We start from the raw sequence: 25,340 nt of genomic DNA, 5'->3' as shown, positions 1-25,340 counted from the left end.
TTAAATTAAGAGTAAATGAGTTTAGAGTTGAAAGTAATAGTAAATTAAAAGAACATAAGTTTGGGTTTAAGTTTAATACTGGGTTAACATTAAATAAGTTTGGAATTAAGAGTTACAGTAAATTAATAGCAAATAATGCTGGGTTTGAGATTAATTGTGAATCATCTATAAAATTTGCTGGGTTGAGAGCAATAGTAAATATATGGAGAATAATTTGGGGTTTGAGATTAAGAGTTAATTAACAGTAAGATATTTTGAGTATAGAACAATAGTACGTTAATATCAAATCATTTTGGGTATGAGTTTAATAGTGATTTATTAGTTAATAATGTTTGAGTTCAGAGCAATAGTAAATTAATAGCACATGGACCTGTGTTTGAGATTATTTATCGAACTAGCAGAAAATAAATTTGAAGGTGAAATTAATAGTAAATTATTAGAAAATAATTTTGGGTGTGTGATTAATATTGAATTAATAGTAAATAAGTTTGGAGTTGAGACTAATAGTAAATATATAACACATAAATTTGGGTTTGAGATTAATAGTGAATTACTCTTTCTATTTGTCTATCTATCTATCTATCTATCTATCTATCTATCTATCTATCTATTTGTCTCTATCTATCTATCTATCTTTAAAAGCTATATTATCTGGCTTTGTCTGTGTGTCTGTGTGTCTACATTTTCCTACCTAATTACTCTGTAAATTTTCTATTTACTGATTCGATATTTGGCATAAGGGGTATTGAGATTTAAAATATCTTATGAATCGGTTTGGCCCAGAAATTTGTCTGTCAAGGGGTCAATGTTCAACGATTTGACCTTTGAAAACTATACCAAACTACTCTGCCAATGTTAGGTATACACACTTAAAACTTTAGATGTAGGTTACTTGCGCATGGATCAAACTTTTAATTTCATTTTAGGCCAAAAGAATAAATATTAAGTGGTCAAAATTGTGGTCAAATTTGGAAAAAATATTGACCTCAGCTCCCTCTACCAAATTAGTAAGCCAATTTTTAGTCTAAACATTTATAATATTACATAAAGTGAATTCAGACACACCTTTAGTCGGTGTTCGGCCCAAGGGGTCAAAGTTCAAAAGATTTGACCTCCGCGGTTTCTAGCAAACTATTCAGCCAGTTTTGTGTCTAAACATTTTAAATGTTACATACGGGGTATTCAGACATGCAACAAGCTTTTTAATCAGTTTTTGGGCACAGATCTGGCCGCCAAGAGGTTACAGTTGAAATTTGAGGAATCTACCAAACTCCTTTGCCAATTTCGGGTTGAAACACTTGAAATTTTAGATGTATTTTTCCTGGACGTGAGTCAAACTTTTAAATATGTATATATACATATGCACATAAAGTTACGAACAGTATATAGCCCCCGTCACGTTTTCTGTACGTGACGTTTTCTGTACGTGTCTCTGTCTCTGTGTGTACATTTCCCTACCAAACTACTCTGCCAATTTTCAGTCTACAGACTCAAGATTTGACATAAGGACTATTGACATTTGGGAAAATCTTTTTAAACTGTTTTCGGGCAGAAATTCGGCTATCAAAGGCCAACATTCAATGATTTGTCTTTTGAATACTCTACCAAACTCCTCCGACAATTTTGAGTCTAAACACTTGAAAATTTAGATGTAGGTTACTTAGATATTGATCACACTTTTAAATTTCATTTTAAGCCGAAAGAATACACGTTAAGGAGTCAAAATTGGGGGATTTTTTTAAATTTACATCTGCTGTCTCTACCAAATTACTCAGCCAATTTTTATTCTAAACATCTGAAATTTTACATAAAGTGTATTCAGATAAATGGCAAGCTTTTTACTCGGTTTTTGGCTGAACATTTGGCTGCCAAGGGGTCAAACTTCGAAAGCTTTGACCTTTGCGGTCTCTAGCAAACTATTCAGCCAATTTTGGGTCTAAACATTTGAAATTTATACATAGCGAATATTCAGAAATACAGAAAGCTTTGTAATCTTTTTTTGTGCGAAAATTTGGTTGCCAAGAAGTCATAGTTGAAAGTTGACCTTTGCAGGTCGGTAGCGAAATGTATACACACAAATACACACATACAGACAATTTCAGCTATATATATATATATATATATATATATATATATATATATATATATATATATATATATATGTGTGTATATACTAACAATTCAGCCAGATTGGCTCGGGTCCTGTGTACTGTTCATAACTTTATGTGCATATGTATATATATTTATTAAAAAGTTTGACTCATGTCCAGGTAACCTACATCTAAAATTTCATGTGTTTAGACCCAAAATTGGCGGAGCAGTTTGGTAGAGTCTGTAAAGGTAAAATCTTTCAAAGCCTTCAAGATACTTTAAGAAGTTGTAGTCGATGGATGAGAGGTCTGGAGAGTATGGCGATTGAGACAGTGTTTCGTAGTCCAATTAGTTCAACATCAATCGGGTATTTTTGTCGAGGAGAATTGGCCCTTTACTGTTGGCTACTGATGGGTTTTGTTGTCAGAGCTTCAGATGCATTTAACCGATTTGTTGACAGTTCTTTTCGGCCGTAATTGTTTCGCCTGCATTGAAAAAAAACTCTAATGGATAAGACAAGCATCAGACCACCAGTCAGCATGAACTTATTTTTGTGCAATTCGAGCTTCAGTAAGTTGTGGGGCTTCGTCGCTGTATAATCACTGAGCTGAGCGTCGCCGATTATCGCAATTCAGAACTCTGTCGAGAACCAGATTGTTCTTGTTCCGTAAAAGAATAGAATATATCACTTCATAGCAGCGTTTCTTTTGGTGTCCGTTCAATCCACGAGGCACTCATTTATCAAGTTTTTGTTGTCTTTACAAACTTTCTCAATTTGTTTAGAATCGTCGTATACATTACGTCTAATTGAGAAGCAAGTTTTTGGACAGTTCTGCGGTGATTGGCTTCGACTAAGGCTCTTAATTGATAGTTGTAAACATCCAATGGCCGACCACAACTCTCATCAACTTCAAGACTCTCATCGCCGTCACGAAATTTCTTAAACCACAATTGTGCCGTTCGTTTAGTAGTGGTTCTCAGGTAAAACGCTTTGTTGATATCGCACGCTGTTTCAGCAGCTTTTCGGCCTAGCTTGAATTGAAATAAGAAAATTGTGCTATTTTCTCTTTTGCCATCTTGTATTCAACGTTCTTAAAATGAAGACATAATTCTTTTAAAACGATTGTAATTTAAATGATTTGATAGACAGAAAAACAATCTTTAAAATTATACATAAATTAAAGGTATTTTCCCGGAAACTTATTTGAAAATACATCATTTGTAATACCAATTGCAAGTTCCGCCAGAACTTTCTTCTCAACCTAACATTATAAACGAGTACTTACCTAACATACTACTAAACTGAATTTTGACTTTTTTTGTTTGCAGGCCACAAGCGAGGATTATGCTCCTGTGGAATATGTCTTTGTCGCCCAGGTTTCTTTGGACCTGATTGTTCTACGATCGAAGACACTGACAAATGCATGTCATCAAATGGGGTTAGTATGACGACTTACTAAATATATTTATAAACCGGATTTGGTAATAATTTTGTTTTGAAAAGGCTTAAATAAAATAGTTCTGCCAATAATACGGTCTGGCCAACTTTCTTGAACCCTGTCTATACAGCCATACATATGTTAGTGATTTTAACAGTAGAAAAATACAAATATGATTTAGGTGCCATCAGTTAGAATTGAAATCGAAAACATTTATCACTTCACCCTTATTTGTTACCATTTGAGCTATCGTCAGACGTATCAGAAATAGTTAAAACTGAACCGACTTTAACGTATAAATGTATATATTGGCATGGTAACAATAGCACTTTAAGTTGAATTACGCCTGCGAAGTTCCAATTATTTACAATTTCAACCTGCTTATATATATATATATATATATATATATATATATATGTGTGTGTGTGTGTGTGTGTGTGTGTATAAAATAAAATAATTGGATTTTACTTGTGCAAATGGAAATTCAATTAACTTTCTTGAAGTTATAAATTTGGATTTTACCGTCACTGGATTATTTATCTTCCACCAGACTATCCATTCATGTTTAATCACCTTTTTCTTCACCATATTCCCTCTGCTTCACTTTATTTGTTATCAAGTTAGATTTTTGACTTACTTATTGTAACATCAAATACTTTTGCCTGCAAAATCCGATCCCGCATTTTGCAATTTCCTACCCTCTGATGAGAAGGAAAGCATATATATAAGGCCTTAACTATTTGTTTTTAAATCCCCGAAACAGTGTTTCATGGTAAACAACTGATGATCCTTTGAAAAATAAAAAAAATTGGTATTATAGTAAATTCGAGAGAGTTGATGCAGTGATTGCAGGTGATTAAATGACTTACTGACTAGATGGGTTTTTTTAACGAATGATAAAAAGTAATTTTTTTATGTTAAAAACTTCAAAGATTATATATATATATATATGTGTGTGTGTGTGTGTGTGTGTGTGTGTGTGTGTGTGTGTCTACCATCTCTTTAGATGAGACAAATATTAGCAAATAATTATAATGGTTTACACCTTATTTGCTAAAGTCAGTGAGACATGGAAAATCACAATTAAAAGTTATTTAAGTATTTAAATAACATAGAGTAAGAAAAGTTAATAAAAAGTATATAAAAATTCACATCCAAATTGCATGGTAAAATCAGAAGTGAATGACTTTGATAGCAGTGTTGTAAAATGATCCAAACATTATTTTGAGTAATCCATATCACAAGGTAATGATCCGTAGTAGGCGGGTTTCCATACCAGTTGATTGTTAGATAATTGTATTCTGAAGTATATATATATATATATATATATATATATATATATATATATATATATGTGTGTGTGTGTGTGTATATATATATATATGTATATATATATATATATATATATACGTTTTATTTTTTATCACCGTATCTTTCTATTAAGTTACGTTATTGTTTCAGCTACTCGGCCGTTTTTTTTTGCCGTCTGTAGCTTCCTCAGACTTTTACAGAAATGTTCGTTATGATGGGATGAAAGAGTGAATGATGTCAGGGGAGGGGTGCGAGAAACGGCCGGGTTGCTGAAACAATAATGTAACTTAACAGAAAGATACGGTAATAAAAAATAAAACGCGTATTTGCTCTACAAAAGTATTGAGCACTTTCTTCGGTTTTTATTAATTACCATTTCTACTAAATATATATATATATATATATATATATATATATATATATATATATATATATATATATATACTGGTTGTATTGATTGGTTTCCTAGAAGTAAAACCAATAAAAGAGTGCTCAATGGAGGGCAGAGCTAGTGTATAGTCTGTTTATTATGAAAACATTATTGATTACATATGTGCATACATGTATCAGTGGAATTATAACTCAAGGAGACCACCTCATCAGACAAAAAATAAAGAAGAAAAGGAGCGATAAAAAATTGTCTGCGTCATTTTGGATTTCTCCTCCACTGACCAGGGACAGAAAACGTGAAGTATAACATCAGAGCGTAAATTACACTGTGAAATTGGCCCGAAAGCCAACTGTTTATACTATTGTTTTTTTTTTGTTTTTTTTTAAACAATGATCACCACTTATCAAGGCCCGGAAGCCACTCAGGGTTAAGGGTATTTGCAAGTACATTACGTTAGTGTGGAGATTTGATGAAGTGTTTACTTAAGGGGGCGGTTCATTAGGAATTTGTTAACGTTGGACTTGAAGACATCCAAGTTGTAGTTCGGTGGGAAGCAGGCAGACAGAACAGAGTTCCACAGGCGTGCAGTTCTAAGAAAGAAGCTTTGTTCATGGAATCCGCGTCTTGATTTAGGCACAGATATAGAGTGGGGGGAATTTTTCACAGTGGATTCAGCTAGACGGGTGTTTATCGTGAAAGATTGGCGAGGGGGGACCAGAGATTGGAGTTCAGACAGGCACCTGCCATGGAAATAACGATAAAACAAGGATAGGCTCGCAACGTCTCTTCTGTGGGAGAGAGGTTGCAGGGTAGAGAAAAGGGCATCCCCCACTAAGCCACGAAGCTATTTTGTACTCTGTCAAGGCAGGATAGACTGTTTTTAGCAGCTCCTGCCCAGATATGGAAAACAGTATTCCATCCTTTGTCATCGTAAATTCCCAATTCTCCATTATTTAACTTTGATATAATTATTTCGAATAATTTTCCATCCTACTCATTTTTATTTATTGCAAACATATTTTTACTTATAACGATCTAATATATAATCATCTATATCTGTGTCGGTCAGTAGGTTTGTCTGTCCGTCTGCCTTTCTGTCTCTCTCCAGATTTTCAGACTTTATCTCCTCCGAAACTAAAAGTCGAAGAACGGCGCTGGGCCTCAAATGGTTGGATTTTTTATTGACCGTTCTTGTATGGCTCTTTAACTAGTTAAAATAGTTTTTAAGTGGTCAAAAATGAGTACATATTGAAAAAATCGTTAAACATATCACACATTCATCTTAGTTAATTTTTAATTTTTAACGTTGGTAGAGTGGTAACGTCACCAGCTTTAATGCGTCGATTTCCGCAGATGACACCTACATACTTTTTTCTTACCTTTGAAATCACGACCCAATAAGAATATATAAAAAAAAACATGTACTAATTAAAATATCATACTGAAGCGCATTTTACGCTCAGGCAAAACCAAGCACCACCACACTCGGTTATATTTAATATTATGTTATTATTACAGGATTCCTTTTGTTAGACTTGTTATGCACACTGTGTAGCCACTAGTCACGTACCTGACATTTCATCATCGCAGGATCCCAATCTGCTATCAATGTTTGCACAGTTCATTCCATTTTAAATACATCGTTTAATATATTTTTTTTTTATTTAAGCGTTATTCGTTATTACCTTTGTAATTCCTACATTGCTTTAGAGAAATGAATAAAGTTACAAGTCAGTCAATATATAAACATTTAAACAATAACCTAAAAACGTTAATTTAATTAGTAGCTGGTTAAATAAAGATAAGGTTTGAAATGCGATTTATTTCAGTGCTAAATAAACTCCACCAGAATGCATTTTGATTTTTTGTTACAAAATATATTCAGTTTACAATTAGCAATTATCTCTATATGCCATTTTTTCTGGTTGTTGGTTGTTTTTGTTTTACGGCAAATCAACCCTTTTCATGTTATTTAATGCCGAATGCAGTGATTTTGAGAACATTTTTTAAATAGAATATATTATTTTTCAAGTCGGTTTCGATTTAACCTATAGTTGGGACCCTAACACGTACTACCACTGCGGCTCAGATATGGGAGCAATAGCAATTAAAGGTTTGCTCCACACTTCCCAAAGCCCGCAAGCTGGGGCCTCACCATCGGATATAGTTTAAGGTCATATCCAGGACCATGCCATTCTTACAATGCTAATACATAGCGTAAAATAAAACTACTTTTATAATTTGAACATTTTTGAAAACAAATGATTAGCAATCTTTCTATACAAGGAAGTTCGACGGATCTTAATGTATCTCTTCGCTATTGAATTTAAGTGGTGTCGAGTGGAAAAAAACTGTTTGAAAATAACACAAACGTTGGAGGAATTTCTTCCTTATTGACGAGGACAGAAATGTTTCATCATTTTGGTATTTATCATTTAGAACCAGTTCTCTTTTGATCATATTATACCTAATATATATGTTTTTGATTTCAAAAGTAGAAAACAAAAACAAATATGATTTGCCTGCCATCAGCTAGAATTTAAATCAAAACATATTCATTACCGCTTGAGATATCGTCACAGTAACTACAACTAGTTAAAACTGATCTGTTTACAATTTTGACTCCTTACCAGCTATTTTTACCGACTTATATATATATATATATATATATATATATATATATATATATATATATATATATCGTCTTATTTGTAGTATTCCGAATTTTACTGGGTTCATATAATTCATTAATCGTTCATATACCAACAAATTTTAAGCTCAAAAGAGATTACTTAAACTGTAAGCTACAAAATTATCATATTTCCTAATTAAACATTCATATATTGTTTTAGCAAAAACCAAGACTTCAAAAAATGAGTTGATAGCAACAAATATTGTATTTCATTGTTAGTTACAATTGTTTCAAGACTATTCGGACAAATTCAAACATTATGTCGTTTGAAAATGTTCACAAGAACAATCTTTCGTCAGACTTGTTGAATAAAAACACTTTAACAATAAAACATTACCGAAAACATTTCCCTTATAAGGAAAAGAAAACAAGCGAAAGTATTTTATTTATATCGCATCATTGCAAAGTAACGTCTACTGTAAACAACGCCAACCTTCAATCATTACAGAACGACGACGATGATCTTTTTTGTTTTATTCATTTCAGAAAATTTGCAGCGGCAGAGGTAAATGCGTCAACAACAATTGTAAATGCGATCAAGGATATGAAGGTCCGATGTGCGAGGAGCTGCAAGTAAGTTCTATTTATTCCCAATTACATTTAGAATAATATTTTTTTAATTCCATTTTAAGCCCGAACAAGACACAGTGCCACTTTGATGTAAGGCCCTACTATCTGGGACATAAGTTGCAGAGATACTATGTAGGGGTTTGAGCAGCGAGATATCTGTACACATTACACTTTAACTTCTGCATGTCAGTACTGTTAGGAAAGCAAGAACCCGAAATAGAATTCCAAAGTCTAGCAATTCAAGGGAAGAAACAATTAGAGTATAAGCCTTTCTTATATCTAGGGATCTCTACTGTATAGGGATGGCATTTTGCTGCTTGTCAGGTTTGTCTGGGGTATTTACGTCAAAGGGGTGTAAGGGCTTGTAGTTCGTTGAAGCATTCGCCATTAAAATATTTGTAAAACAGGCAGAGAGATGCAACATTTCGTCGATGGGACAGAAGTTGAATTTTGACAGTTTAGGAACTATCATATTGGCGACTCTCTTTTAAACCCACTCTAGGAGCAAAAGACTAGTAGCAGATGCACCAGCCCAGATGTAACAACAGTACTCCATACATGGGTGAATGGTGGCCTTATTGAGCGAAGGATAAGCTCAGGCGTAAGTAACTTTCGATCACGGAAGAGAGATAGAGAGAGATAGAAAGAGAGAGATAGATAGATAGAGAGAGACCCTTACTTGCAGCGGCCTCGACAATGCTCTCAATGTATCTGTTCCAGCTAATGTTCCCTGTAAACGTTAAGCCAGGTAGTTTGAAATAAGTACTCTCAAGTAATGTATCTTTAGTCATTGTTATTGTTGGGTGAAAAGGTTTCTGGTAATAAGTGAAGGAAACAAGCATAGTCTTGGTAGTTTTGAATGTGTCCAGGCATGGCAGAGGGTTGTGAGATTGGGGTTGAATTTTCGCTCGAGTACAAACAAAAGTTTTAAAAAGCAGTACTTACTACCCTCTTGCTAAACATTCACCATCATTAAGTTCTGAAGGCGATTTTAATTGTAAAACATCTATTACATTTTAAGCAATTTTGGCGGTGTCTGTTTGTAATGACAGCATCATATTCAATGGTTTGCTGTTCGGTTACTGTTGGAATTTCTTGGAAGTTATGTAGCTGTCTATGCGGATGGTTAATTGTTCCGTTAATTAGGATGCTATGTAGAACACATTCTTTTTAACAACGTTTGAAAACAGTTCCAATCATCATTAGTATATCGATAAATTGGGCGATAAACAGGGGGTATTTGAAGTGTCTTTATACATTGTTCTTATCTTTAGTGAGACAGCTGAGTGATCAGAAGTTCTTAGCGGAAGTGAGTAGTGAGGATGACTCGAGTTAAGGGCATGTTGTTAGAAATTGCCCAATCAGCATCATCTACGAGTGAGTTTGTCATTAATATGTGTTAGGTAAAAAGCAATAGAGAAATAATAACAAAATCTTTCATGTTTTGTTTGCGTGGACTAACCAATCAGCGTTGTGAACATTGAAATATCCACAAACGTGAATGTCGACCGAATGATGAGCTGACAGGGCATGATCAATGTTTTTAGCGATACACTACACAAGCTATGCTACTTCATCATTTTGGAGACGGTTATGGGCAAATATAAATGATGTGATGTGCGTAGGGATGTTTGGATCTTTGTTGGAGATGTCCTTGCCACAGGAGAATGTAGGCACATATTCCATGTCCATGGCGATATTGAAGGCCGGGTTTGTATGTGACAATAGAATAGCGTTTGGTGGAGAAATAAGCTAAGGAAGCAATTGAGTTAATGTCAATGTCATGTAAGAATAACAGCTTAGGTTTGATCTTCATTAATTATATTTCAAGCTCTGGAAAATTAAAACGTAGACATATATATATATATATATATATATAAACATATATCTGTATATATATATATATATACATATATGAAATAAAATGGAGGTGGAAGGACCTGGATACTCAACGTTTCGCCCGATTTATGCGGGCCTCTTCAAGAGGGATGGTCAATGACATCCCTCTTGAAGAGGCCCGCATAAATCGGGCGAAACGTTGAGTATCCAGGTCCTTCTACCTCCATTTTATTTCATATATGTATATATATATATATATATATATATATATATACAGATATATGTTTTTATATATATATATAGATATATATATATATTCATATACTTTCATATATATTCGTATATATGTTTAATACATTCATATAATATTACTACATCTGTATTGAACACTTAGTAAAATGTATTGTGACTATAATAGTCAATGCAGGATTGGTTCTTTATTCATATTTAACCTGACAACCAGCTAGTATATATATATATATATATATATATATATATATATATATATATATATATATATATATATATATATATATAAACATATATATGTATATATATATTATATATATATATTTATATACTTTCATATATATATTCTTACATCTGTTTAATACATTTTCATATGTATAGTTTATATATGTTTTAATATATTTTTTATATATTGTTTATGTTCATCATTATTGGTTCTTGTTTATACACCCCCAATATATATATATATATATATATATATATATATATATATATGTATATATATATATATATATATATAAGAACAAGTATTTAAAAGAACATGTTAAAAACACTTTGAAAAAGAGATAAAAACATATTTAATCTTAAAAAGGAAGCTCAAAATCAGTGGATAGTCCTTAATCCGCGGGGTTTCGAAGACATGCTTTCCTTCTCATCAGAGGGTAGGGATTAGAAAAATGCGGGATCTAATTTTGCTTGAAAAGTATTTAATGAAACTACAAGTAAGTCATAGGTCTAACTTAGTAAAAATTAGTTAAGCAGAGGGAATAGGGGGACGAAAAATGGGATTTCACATGAATGGATATTCTGGTGTAGGCTAAAACATTAAATAACGGTAAAATCCCAAAAGTTTATTAAATTTCCATTTCCACAAATACTTTGTGCTCCCTTTTTAAAATTAAATATCTGTTTACTTCTTTTTCAAAGTGTTTTTAACATGTTTCAGTAACTACTTTTTCTTATTATAAGCTCTATTTCCTATTTGGTTTTATCGGGATTTTACATCTTGTTCAGATTACTTTATATATATTAACTCTTTAATATTTATAATACACCTTTGATTTGCCATCTTGAATTATTTATGTAAACTTAATTGTAATTCTTATATTTCTTATATATATATATATATATATATATATATATATATATATATATATATATAGAGAGAGAGAGAGAGAGAGAGAGAGAGAGAGAGAGAGAGAGGGGGGGGAAAGAGCGAAAGAGAGAGAATATAAAAAAAGAAAACATTGATACAAATATATATACAAATATATATAGATTTATTCGTTTATTCAATAAAGATGATTCATCAATTAGGTGTGTATGGTAAGTAAAACTCTTTCTACTATGGTATTTCGAAGCCGAATGCTTCTCATCAGAAAACGTTTTTGCTCCCCCATTCCCTCCCACAAACATTTTATCTCTCACTGCACTATTTTGTCCCTCATGTAGATATTGTTAGACATCGCATCCGTGTGTTACCTAGCATTTTATCTCCTTTTCTGATGAGAAGCATTAGGCTTCGAAAAACCGTGGCACAAAGAGTTTTACATATCCGACAAACCTAATTGTAGTATCATTGTTATTGACAAAACAAAAATATTTGTATACATTTGAATATGTTTTTATTTTGTCATTTTATTAATACTCTATATATAGTCAATCACATAAAGTACTGTTTCGTTCTATCACAACTCATCAATGCGGCTAGACATATACCTTTCTCATCGCATTGCCAGTCGGTAGCTCTCAGCATCGGACTACGAATCATTGCCGTTAATATTTCTCCTCAAGTGTGCATTAAATCCACACCCGCCCGTCGCAACAGGGCTCTAACCATGAACATGTTTACAGGCAAATTAATAGCTGGCCTTGCTCAATAGCTTAAATACGCGTCGGGTGAAAATATATTTACAAAGTGCTCAACCCCCAGAGGGGGTTGGCTTTAATTGTCATCCGCATACAGTACTGGTCTGTTGTATCATATATATATATATATATATATATATATATATATATATATATATATATATACATATATACATATATATATATATATATATATATATATATATATATATATGAATTGAATTTTGCTGATATACGATGGTCGTTCCAAAAGTATAGCCTCCTATTTTTAAACTCAAAAGTTGAAGAGCATCCGTTTGTGCTCTATAATAAATTTTGGTACACACACACACACACACACTCACACACACACGTGTGCGCGCTCATATATATATACACATATGAGAAAACGTTAATTGAATATATTTTTTAAACAATTTCCGATTGTTGATTTTCTCCTGTTATTTATAGCACACCACCGACGAATACACACCGTACTGCATCCAAAGGTAAGTTTAAAAGTTGATTGATTTTTACTATTATTTCAAATACAGATTGTGACAATGGTGTACGTGATGATGATTTCCGAAGTAGATTTTTCTCGGTCATAATTAAAATACCCGATACGTTCGCAGATGATGTGTTAGCAATAGCCGAGGGACAGATGGCAAGCGATTGTATTAGCAGCAAGAGCCGCGTTTGGGCGCGTATGCAAATTGGCAAATATGTTCGGGATTGTGTCTGAAAAAAAAAAGAAAAAAAAGCACCACGTAATTGCTAAGAAACAAAGTCGGCGGCGAAGAGAAGGGCGTGTTATGTGAAGGCAAGAATGGACAGGATGTTGTCAGCGTGCAGTTGGAAGAAAGAGAAACGCAAGACAGGTTAGATGGACACGTGGCAGCGGGAGACTTTTAAGTAATTTCGAGATTGGAGAGTAACTATAATAAAGGCTTTTGTTAAAAAGACAAAAATGCCAACCTGAATTTTAATTTATTCCCAATTTTATTCTCATGAATTACTAAAATAAAGTGTAACACCATGTTCACGTAACATTACAATAACATTGACATTCCCCCCTGTCACCTAGGCATTCTGGGTATAATCGTGTTTAATGTGACAGGCCCTAGTTTACCGCCTGTTCATCATCGATCCAGATTGGCTTATTCTTTAATAGGAACTGTACCTGGCTTATTCGTCACCTTGCTCATTATCGATAAAATCATCGTGACTTGGCGCTAGGTAATGTTGACTGGGTATTCTTATATACTGAGTTCAGAGGACGCTGAATTTTTCAGCTTACGTTGAGGATCGCGATGGGTGGGTATATTCTAACGAAAGCAGCGCGCATTTAGTGTTGAATTGCAACTATACATTTGCGCATGCGCAGAAGTAACATGTTTATTCGAGTTACTCCTGTAATGTTCAAAATTCTTTTTTCAATGTTGACCCTTTAGCTGCCTTTTTTTATCAGCTAAAAACAAAATCTAATTTGTTCCACAGTTCCAAATCCGCTATATATCAAGTTTCAAGTCTGTAGACCAAAAATTAAGGGGAGAGTTTGATAGAGACTGTTCCGCACACACAGAAAACACCCCTTAATATATATATATATATATATATATACATGTACAGAAAGAGAGAGAGGGAGGATAGTAAGAGTGAGAGAGAATGTGAAAGAGAGAAATAGATAGAAAGATTAGCATATATATATATATACATATATATATATATATATATATGTGTGTGTGTGTGTGTGTATATGCTAAGACGTTCATCCTAAATTGTACACAGTTATGCACAACGTAGAAATAGAAGTGAGGGTAACCGTTAAGTGAAGCCAATCACACAATAATAAGCAAAAAAAAAAAAATAAATAATAATTAATTAAAGTTCGTTTTTCAAAGAAATATGCAAATTAGTTACCTTTTATTTAGTCACTGGCATATCCATGACTGAATATATTAATAAGTTCATTTTAATATTTTTTAAATAAAACAAGTAGGCTTTTAATATCAATGTCAGCGCGACAAAAAATCAAAAGGATGTTAATATTACCCTTTCTAATTATAACTCTTCGTATTTTACATTTATTTTAATACCTCATATCCTATTTTATTTCAGAGACTCGACTGAAATCTGCTCCAACCGTGGGATTTGCAAACGTGGACGTTGTCAGTGCCATAGAACACCGAACGTAAGATTCATATTTTGTTTTCGTTAAAATATAATCATTCAGTTTATTAATAAGTTTTGTGATTTTTCCTCCTGAGATGAGTCAAATAATAAAGATGAAGATAATCATCAGTTTTGAGTGATAGAATATAACAGCTTATTCGAGATGAGTAATTATCACGCAATATGACATGGATTTGAATATGTTAAAAGATGAAATAATAGTTGACCAGTTGTGTAAAATCTCAATAGCGATAGAAGCTTTCCACCATGCTTGAAAGTGACACAATGTTCGCCAATCGAGATCGGAGATGCGCCGCTTTACAACTCATGCTCACTACCGATCCAAGTTATGACAACTGCCATCACACTCAAAATACATCACTTGATTACCACAAATAACAGGGACGTGCCCAGGGTGATGAAAACAATGTTTTCGGCCACAGTTATTATTTTGGTGTGATTTCAAGTGAGGGCCACATTATACCACCTCACGTCGTCGAAGTCGGCTTGAAAATCAGTGCCAATGTGTATATGGGTGTGCTGTAGAGTGTTGAGAACCCCTTGTGTAGTCAGGTGGTCGCTGGCAGACACTGGGTGGTGCAGCAGAACTCGGCACCAGTCCACATCCAAAGAGACACAGGATTGACTTTAAAACGAGTGATATGATGTCTACTCGGAAATCTGTACGGAATTTCGAACGAAACCCTTTATTTAATCAACAGCGGTAGTATGTTATCTTATCGTGACACATGATTGGGCAGAAGTCCTAAGTAATACGCAGTTGTACTTTTGGGTCGCCCGCACTGCAGATTGCGCCTTCAATCTCCAGGAATATAACTTTTTACAATTGAATTCTACTAAAATGCACGAAGATTCTCAAGTTCGCCAAGATACATCTGGAGAAGGCCGGATTTACATCGATCGAATCGTACTGCAAAAAATAAAATGAATAAATAAAAAAAAAACTCATGATGAGAGCAATAGTCTGAAGAATCCAAGTAATACGAATAATCTATACCTACATAAAAGCCAAGTACGTCCAAGGATGGAGTACTGCTGCCATATCTGGGCAAGACCTGCTAAAACAGCTTATCCTGCCTTGACAGAGTACAAAATAGACTTCGTTGCTTAGTGGGCGATGCCCTGTTCTCTTCCCTGCAACCTCTCTCCCACAGAAGAGACATTGCGAGCCTATCCTTGTTTTATCGTTTTTTCCATGGCAAGCGCTCGTCTGAGCTCCAATCTCTGCTCTTCCCTCCACAATCTTCCACGAAAAACATCTGTATAGCTGAAACTACTGTCAATAATTTTCCACATTTTTAATCTGTGCCTTAATCAAAACGTAGATTCCATGAACAAAGTTTCTTTCTTAGAAGTGCACGTCTGCGGAACTCTATTCCGTTTACCTGTTTCCCAGATGACTACAACTTGGATGTCTTCAAGTTCAGCATAAACAAATTCTTGATAAACCGCCCCCTTAAGTAAGACACTTTATCAAATCTGCATTACTAAGAATTACTACGATAGTATCCCATTGATTACTGTTATACGCAATAACCCTTATCTCCGAGTAGCTTCCGGGCCTTGATAAGTCGTGACTACCAGGTAAAAAAATAATCAATTGTTATCTAAAGAATTCAGAATCGTAAATTACGTTTAGTTACTAAAACTACCAAAACTAAATTGCTTCATCATTTACAGGGTGGATAGCGTACACATTTATCTCTTATATTCAATCATTAACATGCTAAGCCAAAATGATTTACATATTACTTATAATTGTATTTTGCTTGTTAATTAGAGTGGCAAAATCGATTTAAACAGACACTATCTATCTATCTATCTATCTCTATCTCTCTCTCTCTCTCTCTCTCTCTATATATATATATATATATATATATATATATATATACATATATATATATATATATATATATATATATATAAAAAATACAATTTTTATCTTTAAAATTTATATCTCGGCAGTATAATGAAAAGCATATCTTATTTTGCTTTTATCAATATTATTGGAATGCTTTACTTTCCCTCTTTGTACAAAATTTTGGAAAATTTTCCATGGATTTCTACCTTATGATTATTATGGACCATCTTCTTCCAATTACGGGATTTTTGGATTTTACTTGTGCAAATGGAAATTCAATTAACTTTCTTGAAGTTATATATTTGGATTTTACCATCACTGGATTATTTATCTTCCACCAGACTATCCATTCATATGTAATCACCTTTTTCTTCACCATATTCCCTCTGCTTCACTTTTTTATTTTCAAGTAAGATCTTGACTTACTCGTTGTTTCATCAAATACTTTTGCATGCAAAATCCGATCCCGACTTTTGCTAATTCCTACCCTCTGATGAGAAGGAAAGTATTTATTCGAAACTCCGCGGATTAAGGACTATCCACTTATCTAGTGTTTCCTTTTCAGATTAAATATGTTTTTAACTCATTTCAAAGTGTTTTAAACATGTTTTATTAACTGTTTTCTCGTATATATATATATATATATATATATATATATATATATATATATATATATATATATATATATATATATATATTTGTTATATACGAGTGTATTTCATCTAAACACCATTGTGTTTCTTTTAATATACACTTGACAACAATAAATCGCGCGTTCTGTGTTTAACGACTAAAATGAAAAATTCTTTATTGCTAATATATGTTTAGAGGGTGATGGTGGTTGTAGGGGGCTTTGGTGACATCAGCCAATAATGCGGCCAGCACCCGTCTCTGTCCCGACAATGACTGCATTTTGTTAAACTCATTCGTTTTTATTCGCAGAAAACGTTATTTCCAACATATAAATTATTTTTCATATTGACGTTTGATTCAAACGTCAGCGGTCAAAGAGCAGGACGATCATTTGTTTTAATTTTTTTTTCAGGAGTTCTGATCCTCATTAACAGTCATATCGATAGATAAATAAATAGATAGTGGGTTTTTTTTACTTTATATCAGTCAAACATTGGAGAGAGTCGTTATACTCTTCTTGAAAATAATGTCCCTATTAAAAGTCATGTGGTTGCATCAATTCTGGCATTTATGATGACACAGTTTTCTACTTTAATGATTACAGATTTTTAGATTTGGAAATAATTTGCATGCCTGAGCAATTAATTTGCATGTGTAAATAATGGTGATGATTTGAAAATATATTCTCATGTAACTCTTTATATGTGTTTATGGATTGTCACCCTTCGATCAAATTTTTATTTTTTTCTGGCATGTGATATTTTGGATTTAAATAATTTGAGCTAGGATCTCATCTTAGAAACAAGGCTGACACACTGAAATAAAAAAAAAATCTCGGCTTGGAAAGTTCTTTGTACATGTATTGAAAAACACCTTGTTTGTAGCGAAATGTCCAAAAGTAAACAAATTTGCATATGTGGAGACCAGGTGATTGAAAAGAATGGCATATAAAAAGCAATTCCGGGTCGAATATTGAAAAGCAAAGAAAAATGTCTCGGTATTGGAAATTTGTCAGTGTTTATTATGGCTTTGTTTGAAAAAGGAGTTCCTTCTGAATTTTTGACCGCCAGTGTGACCCCCTCGCAGTTAATAGGTAAGTAGTCTCTTTTTCTTAGAGGCAAACATCGTACAGATACCCATACTAAACATTACTATTATCATATTAATTGTGTCAACTTTACCCGATAAGTTTTTAGAAATTGAATCGCATAATGTCAGTATTCTGTTATCTGTTTCTTTTCTGTTTTAATATTGAAATTTTGAACTCCCTTTCCGCATCACTGTTTATTTTCATCTATATTCCATATAACTCATTTGATTTTAGGCACTGAATGGGACTTTCACCGGCAGATATTGTGAATGTGACGACTACAGTTGCCCTCGTGTAAAGGGGAAATTATGTGGAGGTCAGTATATATATATATATATATATATATATATATATATATGTATATATATATATGTATATATATATATATATATATATAAATTTATACAAAATACTTTTTCTCAATTAGCGCACCAATATTAACTTCAAACGTATAGCGTAGTATTTCGCAATAATTATATCACACGTATAACGTAGTATTTCGCAATAATTATATCACACGTATAACGTAGTATTTCGCAATAATTATATCAAACGATTAACGTATTATTTTGTAATAATTAAACACACATATAACGTATTATTTCGCAATAATTATATCACACGTATAACGTAGTATTTCGCAATAATTATATCACACGTATAACGTAGTATTTCGCAATAATGATATCACACGTATAACAAAGTAGTGTTTCGCAATAATTATATCATGCGTATAACGTAATATTTTATAATGTTAACTTCAAAAGTATATCGTTATAAATTTCTGTAAATAAAAAGATCCCAAATATTTTACACCATCATCTTGGTCTTTATTTACAGCTTGGGATTGGGTGATACTGGATGAGTACGAAAATACACTAGGACCTCGGGACGCGTATTGACAATTTGGGATCTGAAGCGCACATTAATTATGGCTGCCTTCTCTTTTCGCCTCTTATTATCTGCGTTAAGCGTTTGGTGTTTACCAATGCCGGGAGGTTTTATGCGAATTATCTCTCTTGAAAATGAAATATAAATTATCTTTAATGTTATTTATTATTATAATCATATATTATATATGAAATACAAACACACACACACAAACACACACACACACACACGCATATATATATATATATTAAACTGATAAAATAATGTCCAGTTTATACACATACCCGCCCCACACACACACACATATATATATATATATATATATATATATATATATATATAATGCTCCCTATCTTGGGTTGAGCCCATTGAGGAGTGATAAACAAATCACCATTAAGCTTAGGTATTTGGACAATGTCAAAACATTGTTAATTCACTCCCCGCATAGCAGCAGCCGAATAGCGCAAGGTTAGAAGCTTCGATTGCCATTTGGGTGATCGGGTTTCGATCTTGTCTTTAGGTAGGTGCTTGTCTAGCAGCACTGATGAGCTGTGAAACAGCTAAATAGTACTGTATGTTGATGACATATATATATATATATATATATATATATATATATATATATATATATATATATATATATATATATATATATATATGTATGTATGCCATATATAGTTATCAATACAGTACTGTTTAGGGAAACTTATATATATATATATATATAGTGATCCACATACAGTACTGTTTCGCTGTTTTACAGCTCATCAGTGTGGCTAATATGTATATATATATATGTATATATATATATATATATATATGTATATATAAAAGTAACAGAAATGAGAAAGTATACTATAGAAAATGAGTATAAGAAATTATTCAAATAAATCTACCACTGAACAATATCGAACTCTATTTAAATTAGTTTTAAGATTACTATATATATATATATATATATATATACTTTATATATATATATATATATATGTATATATAAAGTATTTCAAAATAATCCAGTATGATTAAAATTTAATGAGTCTTGGCAGTTGTTTGCTAATATCACATTCGTTGAGTCATACGTTGCGCTTCACTGTGATTAAAAAAAGAAGAAGCAAAATCCAAACTTACCTTTTCTGTAACCAATATACCTAAATTGTATGAATTGTATCAGCTAATGTTAGTTAATCATGTTTATATAAATCAAATTGTTCAAAATACAAAAATGCTGTCCAAACGATTTTTGGCTCAACAAAAATAATCAGAGAGAAAAAAATGTTACGCCAAGCTTTTACCATGTGGGATGATTATCATCGGCTGTTACAAGTTATCGATTACTGTGCCACATCATACACCCTGCATGCATGGCGTAAAAAAAACACTTCTAGTTCAATGGCTCCTGTCTTGAGGAGGCCTCATGTTTTGACAAGCTTCTGGGTTTCAACTTTACTCCTGATATTAAATGGAACACGTACATCAAATCTGTTTCCAAGGTTGCTGGAAAAATGGTGCGATCTCTGTATCGATCCAGTATATATCTCACTGCTGATGCAATTCTCTATCTATATAAGAGCGAGGTACGACCAAGGATGGTATACTGTTGCCACATCTAGGCAGGAGCTGCTAGAAAGGATTTGCCCTGCCTTGTTAGAGTTCAAAATAGACTTCGTAACCTCGGAGATACCCTTTTCTCTGCCCTGCAATCTCTATCTCACAGAAGAGATGTTGCGAGTTTGTCTCTGCTTTATCCTTATTTTCATGGCAATTGTTTGACTGAGCTTCAATCTATGGTCCCCCCTCGCCAAACTTTCACAAGAAAGACTCGTCTAGCTTAAAACACTATCTTTATCTGTGCCTGAATCCAAATGTAGATTCTATGAACAAAGCTTCTTTCTTAGCACTGCACGCCTGTGGAATTGTCTTCCGTTTTCCTGCTTTCCAGCTGACTACAGCATGGTTGTCTTCAAGTCCAACGTAAACAAGTTCTTGATGAGCCGTTTCACTTAAGTTAACAAATTTATCAAATTTCCATTACTAACGATTACTATAGTGTCCAGTTGACTACTGTAAACTCTTAACCCTTATCCTCGAGTGCTCTCTGGGCCTTGATAAGTGGTGATGCCTATGTAAAAAAAGAGGATCTGCTTTCTTGACAGAAAGGATGTTTCGATGTTGTATGCCGAAATAGCACTATGTTTAGTATACAAACAATTTGTTGTCTTTAAGATATGGATTGGACGTTTGATGCATTACCATTTCGACTGAGAATTCTCTTAAGAGATATTGCAACTGAGATGTGGAACTACACACTCGCAAAATCTAAAATTCGGAGTTAAATCACCTTATAATTTATAATTATATGTTCACATCACATTACTATGTAAGATTATGCAGTCACATTACATCAAAATTTATAATTATATAGTCAAATCAGACCAAAATGTATAATTATATATTCAAATCACATCAAAATCCATAATTATATAGTTACATCACAATTTAAAACTTTATAATAACTTTACATGTACATCTAACATTATATAGACAAATAACTATATATATGGAAATTTATTTAAACTCTGTAGATTATTATATTGGTAAAATTTTCTTATTTGTTTTTTTAACATTTTTTTAAAAATCCGACTCAGGTGATGACCACGGAAAATGCATATGTGGTAAATGCCGTTGTTATAAAAATTATTCGGGAGCCAAGTGCACAGATGATCATTCTGAACACAGATGTACATCAGAAAATGGCGTAAGTAAACAATTATTATTTACTCACTACAAATAGTCACCCGTAAAACTCACCAAGCAGCTGAATTCCACTCCTTCATTGTAGAACTCCTTAGGTGTAAGAAGGCCCTCTACTTCAATAGTTTCTTCCCCAGGTATGCAAGACTTTGGAACTCCCTTCCGGGATTCTGCTCTCCCAACTGTACTAACATTCAGAAGATCAATATCTATCTATCTATCTATATATATATATATATATATATATATATATATATATATATATATATATATATATAAGAAAAAGTAGTTAATAAAATATGTTAAAAACACTTTGAAAAAGAATAAAACACATTTATTTTTAAAAAGGAAACACTAAATAAGTGGATAGTCTTTTAACTCTTTTTCAAAGTGTTTTTTTAACAGGTTTTATTAACTATTTGTTCTTATTATAAGCTCTATCTCCTATTTGGTTTTATCGAGCTTTTATATCTTGTTGAGATTAGCTTATGAATAATAATACTGTAATATTTAGTTTTGCCATCTTGGATCAGTGTGCTAAATCGATGTGATCGGTTTTTAGCCAGAAATTTGGCGATTAAGGGGTCAAAGTTGAACGATTTCACTTTTGAGAACTACCAAACTGCTCCGACAATTATGTGTCCACGCACTTGAAATTTAAGATATAGGTTCCTTGGGCATCGATCTAACTTAATAACTTGATTTGAGCCCCAAACAATAAATTTAAAGGGGTATAATAGAGGTTAATGTAAAAAAAAAATAACCGCTTTTTTTGCACAACATACACCTCCAAATACCCGGGCAACGCCGGGCACCCATGCTAGTATATATATATATATATATATATATATATATATATATATATATATATATATATATGTGTGTGTGTGTGTGTGTGTGTGTGTGTGTGGGTGTGTATATATATATGTATATATATATGTATGCACATATATGTATGTATATATATATATATATGTATATATTTATATATATATATGCATATATATATATATATATATATATATATATATATTTACAACCTCTCTCATTTTCATAACCTATCATACTTTCATCAATCACAGTCCATGTTCTGTAGGCTGTTTTTGAATCCAATCAACAACGGGTACATCTGCTAGTATATATATAATATATATATATATATATATATATATATATATATATATATATATGTATATATATATACTATCAGAAGTACATATATATATATATATATATATATATATACTAACAGAAGTACATATATATATACTAGCAGAAGTACCCGCCGTTGACTATACTAGCAGAAGTACCCGTCGTGTACTGCGTTCAATAACAGCCTACAGAAAATGGACTGTGATTGATGAAAGTATGATAGGTTATGAAAAGTTCATTGGTTTGTATTTTTTAAGTAGTTTGCAATTTTTTTTTTAATTCACGAACCGGTTTTAAAAAGATCAAAATGGCAGCGACTTTGAAATGTAGAGTGCCGTTTTCAATTTGAAGGAGGAGCACCTGAGCATTCTGTGTTAACAATTTAAGAGAGTTCCGTCAACGCAAGGAATATTTATAAACATATTTTAATGTTTTCCGTTATTTTGTGCTTGAGGAATATTCGATTATGGCATGTGTAGTTTATATAAAAACTCATTTAAGTAGTTATCGCCTCAAATTTCGTTTTAATTTAGGTTCGCTGAAATTATTCCAAGTAAAGAGAATACAAATCTATTTCAAAACAAAGAAAAAAACATGAACGGAACTTTCATTGAGTATGGTAACATTTATTTCTTGTATATTTATTTTTTTGGGTAGTCGTTTGTTGGCTTTTCTGACAAACACTCTTACTTAATATCGACGAAATTTCGAAAAACAAAGAAACAAAAACAGTTTGTAAAAGAAATAAAGCTACACTTACTTTAGTAAAATAATCCGAAACAGCAAAATGGGATATTAAAAAAGTAAACACGTAATTACTTTAGTATTATAAAGCAAAGAATCGATATAAATATGAATAAGAAGAAAATGGTACCCTTTTCAAGCTTATCAGCTTCGTTTCAGTTTTACAGTATTGAACGGTGTAGTATTGCGCCGTCGGATTCAGGGTTGTACAATTATAATGTAAAGAACACGAAGAAAGGGTTGTAATCAACTGAATTCCTTCTAGTACACTAACAAAAAAGTTTAAACAGATATATAAATAAAAAGGTTATGTAAATGTTTTTAAAAAGACACGTAATCACGTGAGCAGGATTTTTTCCTTCTTTTGACACGATAACAAGTAACGTTCTTATTTTTTATTATTTATCTATTTATCTATTTTCGAAAGAGTGCCACGTGCAAGGGAGAAGGGAAAAAAACAGAGTTATGCAAAATTTGTGTCGAAAATTGTCTAAAGTTCGGAATTTTTTTTTTTTTGCGTTCACTTTAATAAGAACGTGAATTTATGAGGTGAATTTAATCGACACAATATGATTCAACTAAAAAAATAAATAAAAGCTAAGTGAATTAAGATTAAAGTAAAGGTGTTATTGTGGACCCTCACCCCTTTTAAAAATCCCTGTTGAACTTTGTGACATATCTACATTCTATGGAGGTCAGCCGCGAACGAACACCCAATAATTTTATTATATTATATTTCTTCAAACTGAAACATAATTATCAAAGTATACTTACGCAAATAGATATGAAAAGTCTTTGTTAAAGTTTGTGCCTATTTCCATGGAGTACAGGCGCGAACGATGACCCCACAATTTTATTATACCATCCCTATTTAAGTTGAAACATACTTATCAAAGTATGCTTATGTACATCTATATCAAAACCCCTTGTAATCGTTTTTATTTTCATTTTTTATTTCCATAGTTTGGGGGTCAGGCGCGAATACAGACACCACAAGTTTTATGAACCACCGTTCTTCGAAATCAAATATACCCGTTCCTGATCCTCGATACATCTATCATTATATGTAATCAGTTTATTAAAATAGTCAACCATATAGGAGGCTATTCGTGACCAGACACACACAAACGGACAAATAGTTCAGCGTTATATATATATATATATATATATATATATATATATATATATATATATATATATATATATATATATATATACGCTCGTTATACAACTACGCTGTTTATATACAACCTAAGTATATAAGTGGTTTAACCGAAATCTGAAAAATAACAAGTCTCCCTTGATTTCCAATATTTATTGCTACATTAATAAAGCATCGCAAATCTTGCGTTATCACAGCAGCTGTTCCTCATTAACTTTTTGCTGGCTTGAGTATATTTTCTAGGTAGCATTTGTTAATTATTTTCTAGATTTCATAGTAAGAGTTTATTTACATTTGTCTTCATAAAAAATTTTTTTCTTGGTTTCAGAAAATTTGTGACGACCATGGGAAATGCGTAAATGGCAAATGTGAATGTGATGAATTGTACACAGGCCCAACGTGTGAAAAATATGACGTGAGTGTTTTT

General features: G+C 32.4%; 1 protein-coding gene across 1 annotated transcript in view; it reads left to right on the top strand.

The window, feature by feature from the left end:
* Positions 1-25,340, top strand: part of LOC145254717 (uncharacterized) — a 281,182-nt gene that overhangs the window by 218,560 nt on the left and 37,282 nt on the right. Inside the window, exons 24-30 of the mRNA XM_080113438.1 lie at positions 3,421-3,530; positions 8,411-8,497; positions 12,902-12,939; positions 14,552-14,624; positions 18,445-18,526; positions 21,750-21,859; positions 25,242-25,328. Of these exons, the coding sequence (XP_079969564.1) occupies positions 3,421-3,530; positions 8,411-8,497; positions 12,902-12,939; positions 14,552-14,624; positions 18,445-18,526; positions 21,750-21,859; positions 25,242-25,328 (587 nt within the window). The remainder of the gene's footprint in view (positions 1-3,420; positions 3,531-8,410; positions 8,498-12,901; positions 12,940-14,551; positions 14,625-18,444; positions 18,527-21,749; positions 21,860-25,241; positions 25,329-25,340) is intronic.

The sequence above is a fragment of the Euprymna scolopes genome, chromosome 30 (assembly GCF_053919585.1).
Source record: "Euprymna scolopes isolate OS-2025 chromosome 30, ASM5391958v1, whole genome shotgun sequence".
NCBI lineage: Eukaryota > Metazoa > Mollusca > Cephalopoda > Sepiida > Sepiolidae > Euprymna > Euprymna scolopes.
Note: the sequence above shows the minus strand (reverse complement) of the source record. Positions and strands in the feature narration are given on the sequence as shown.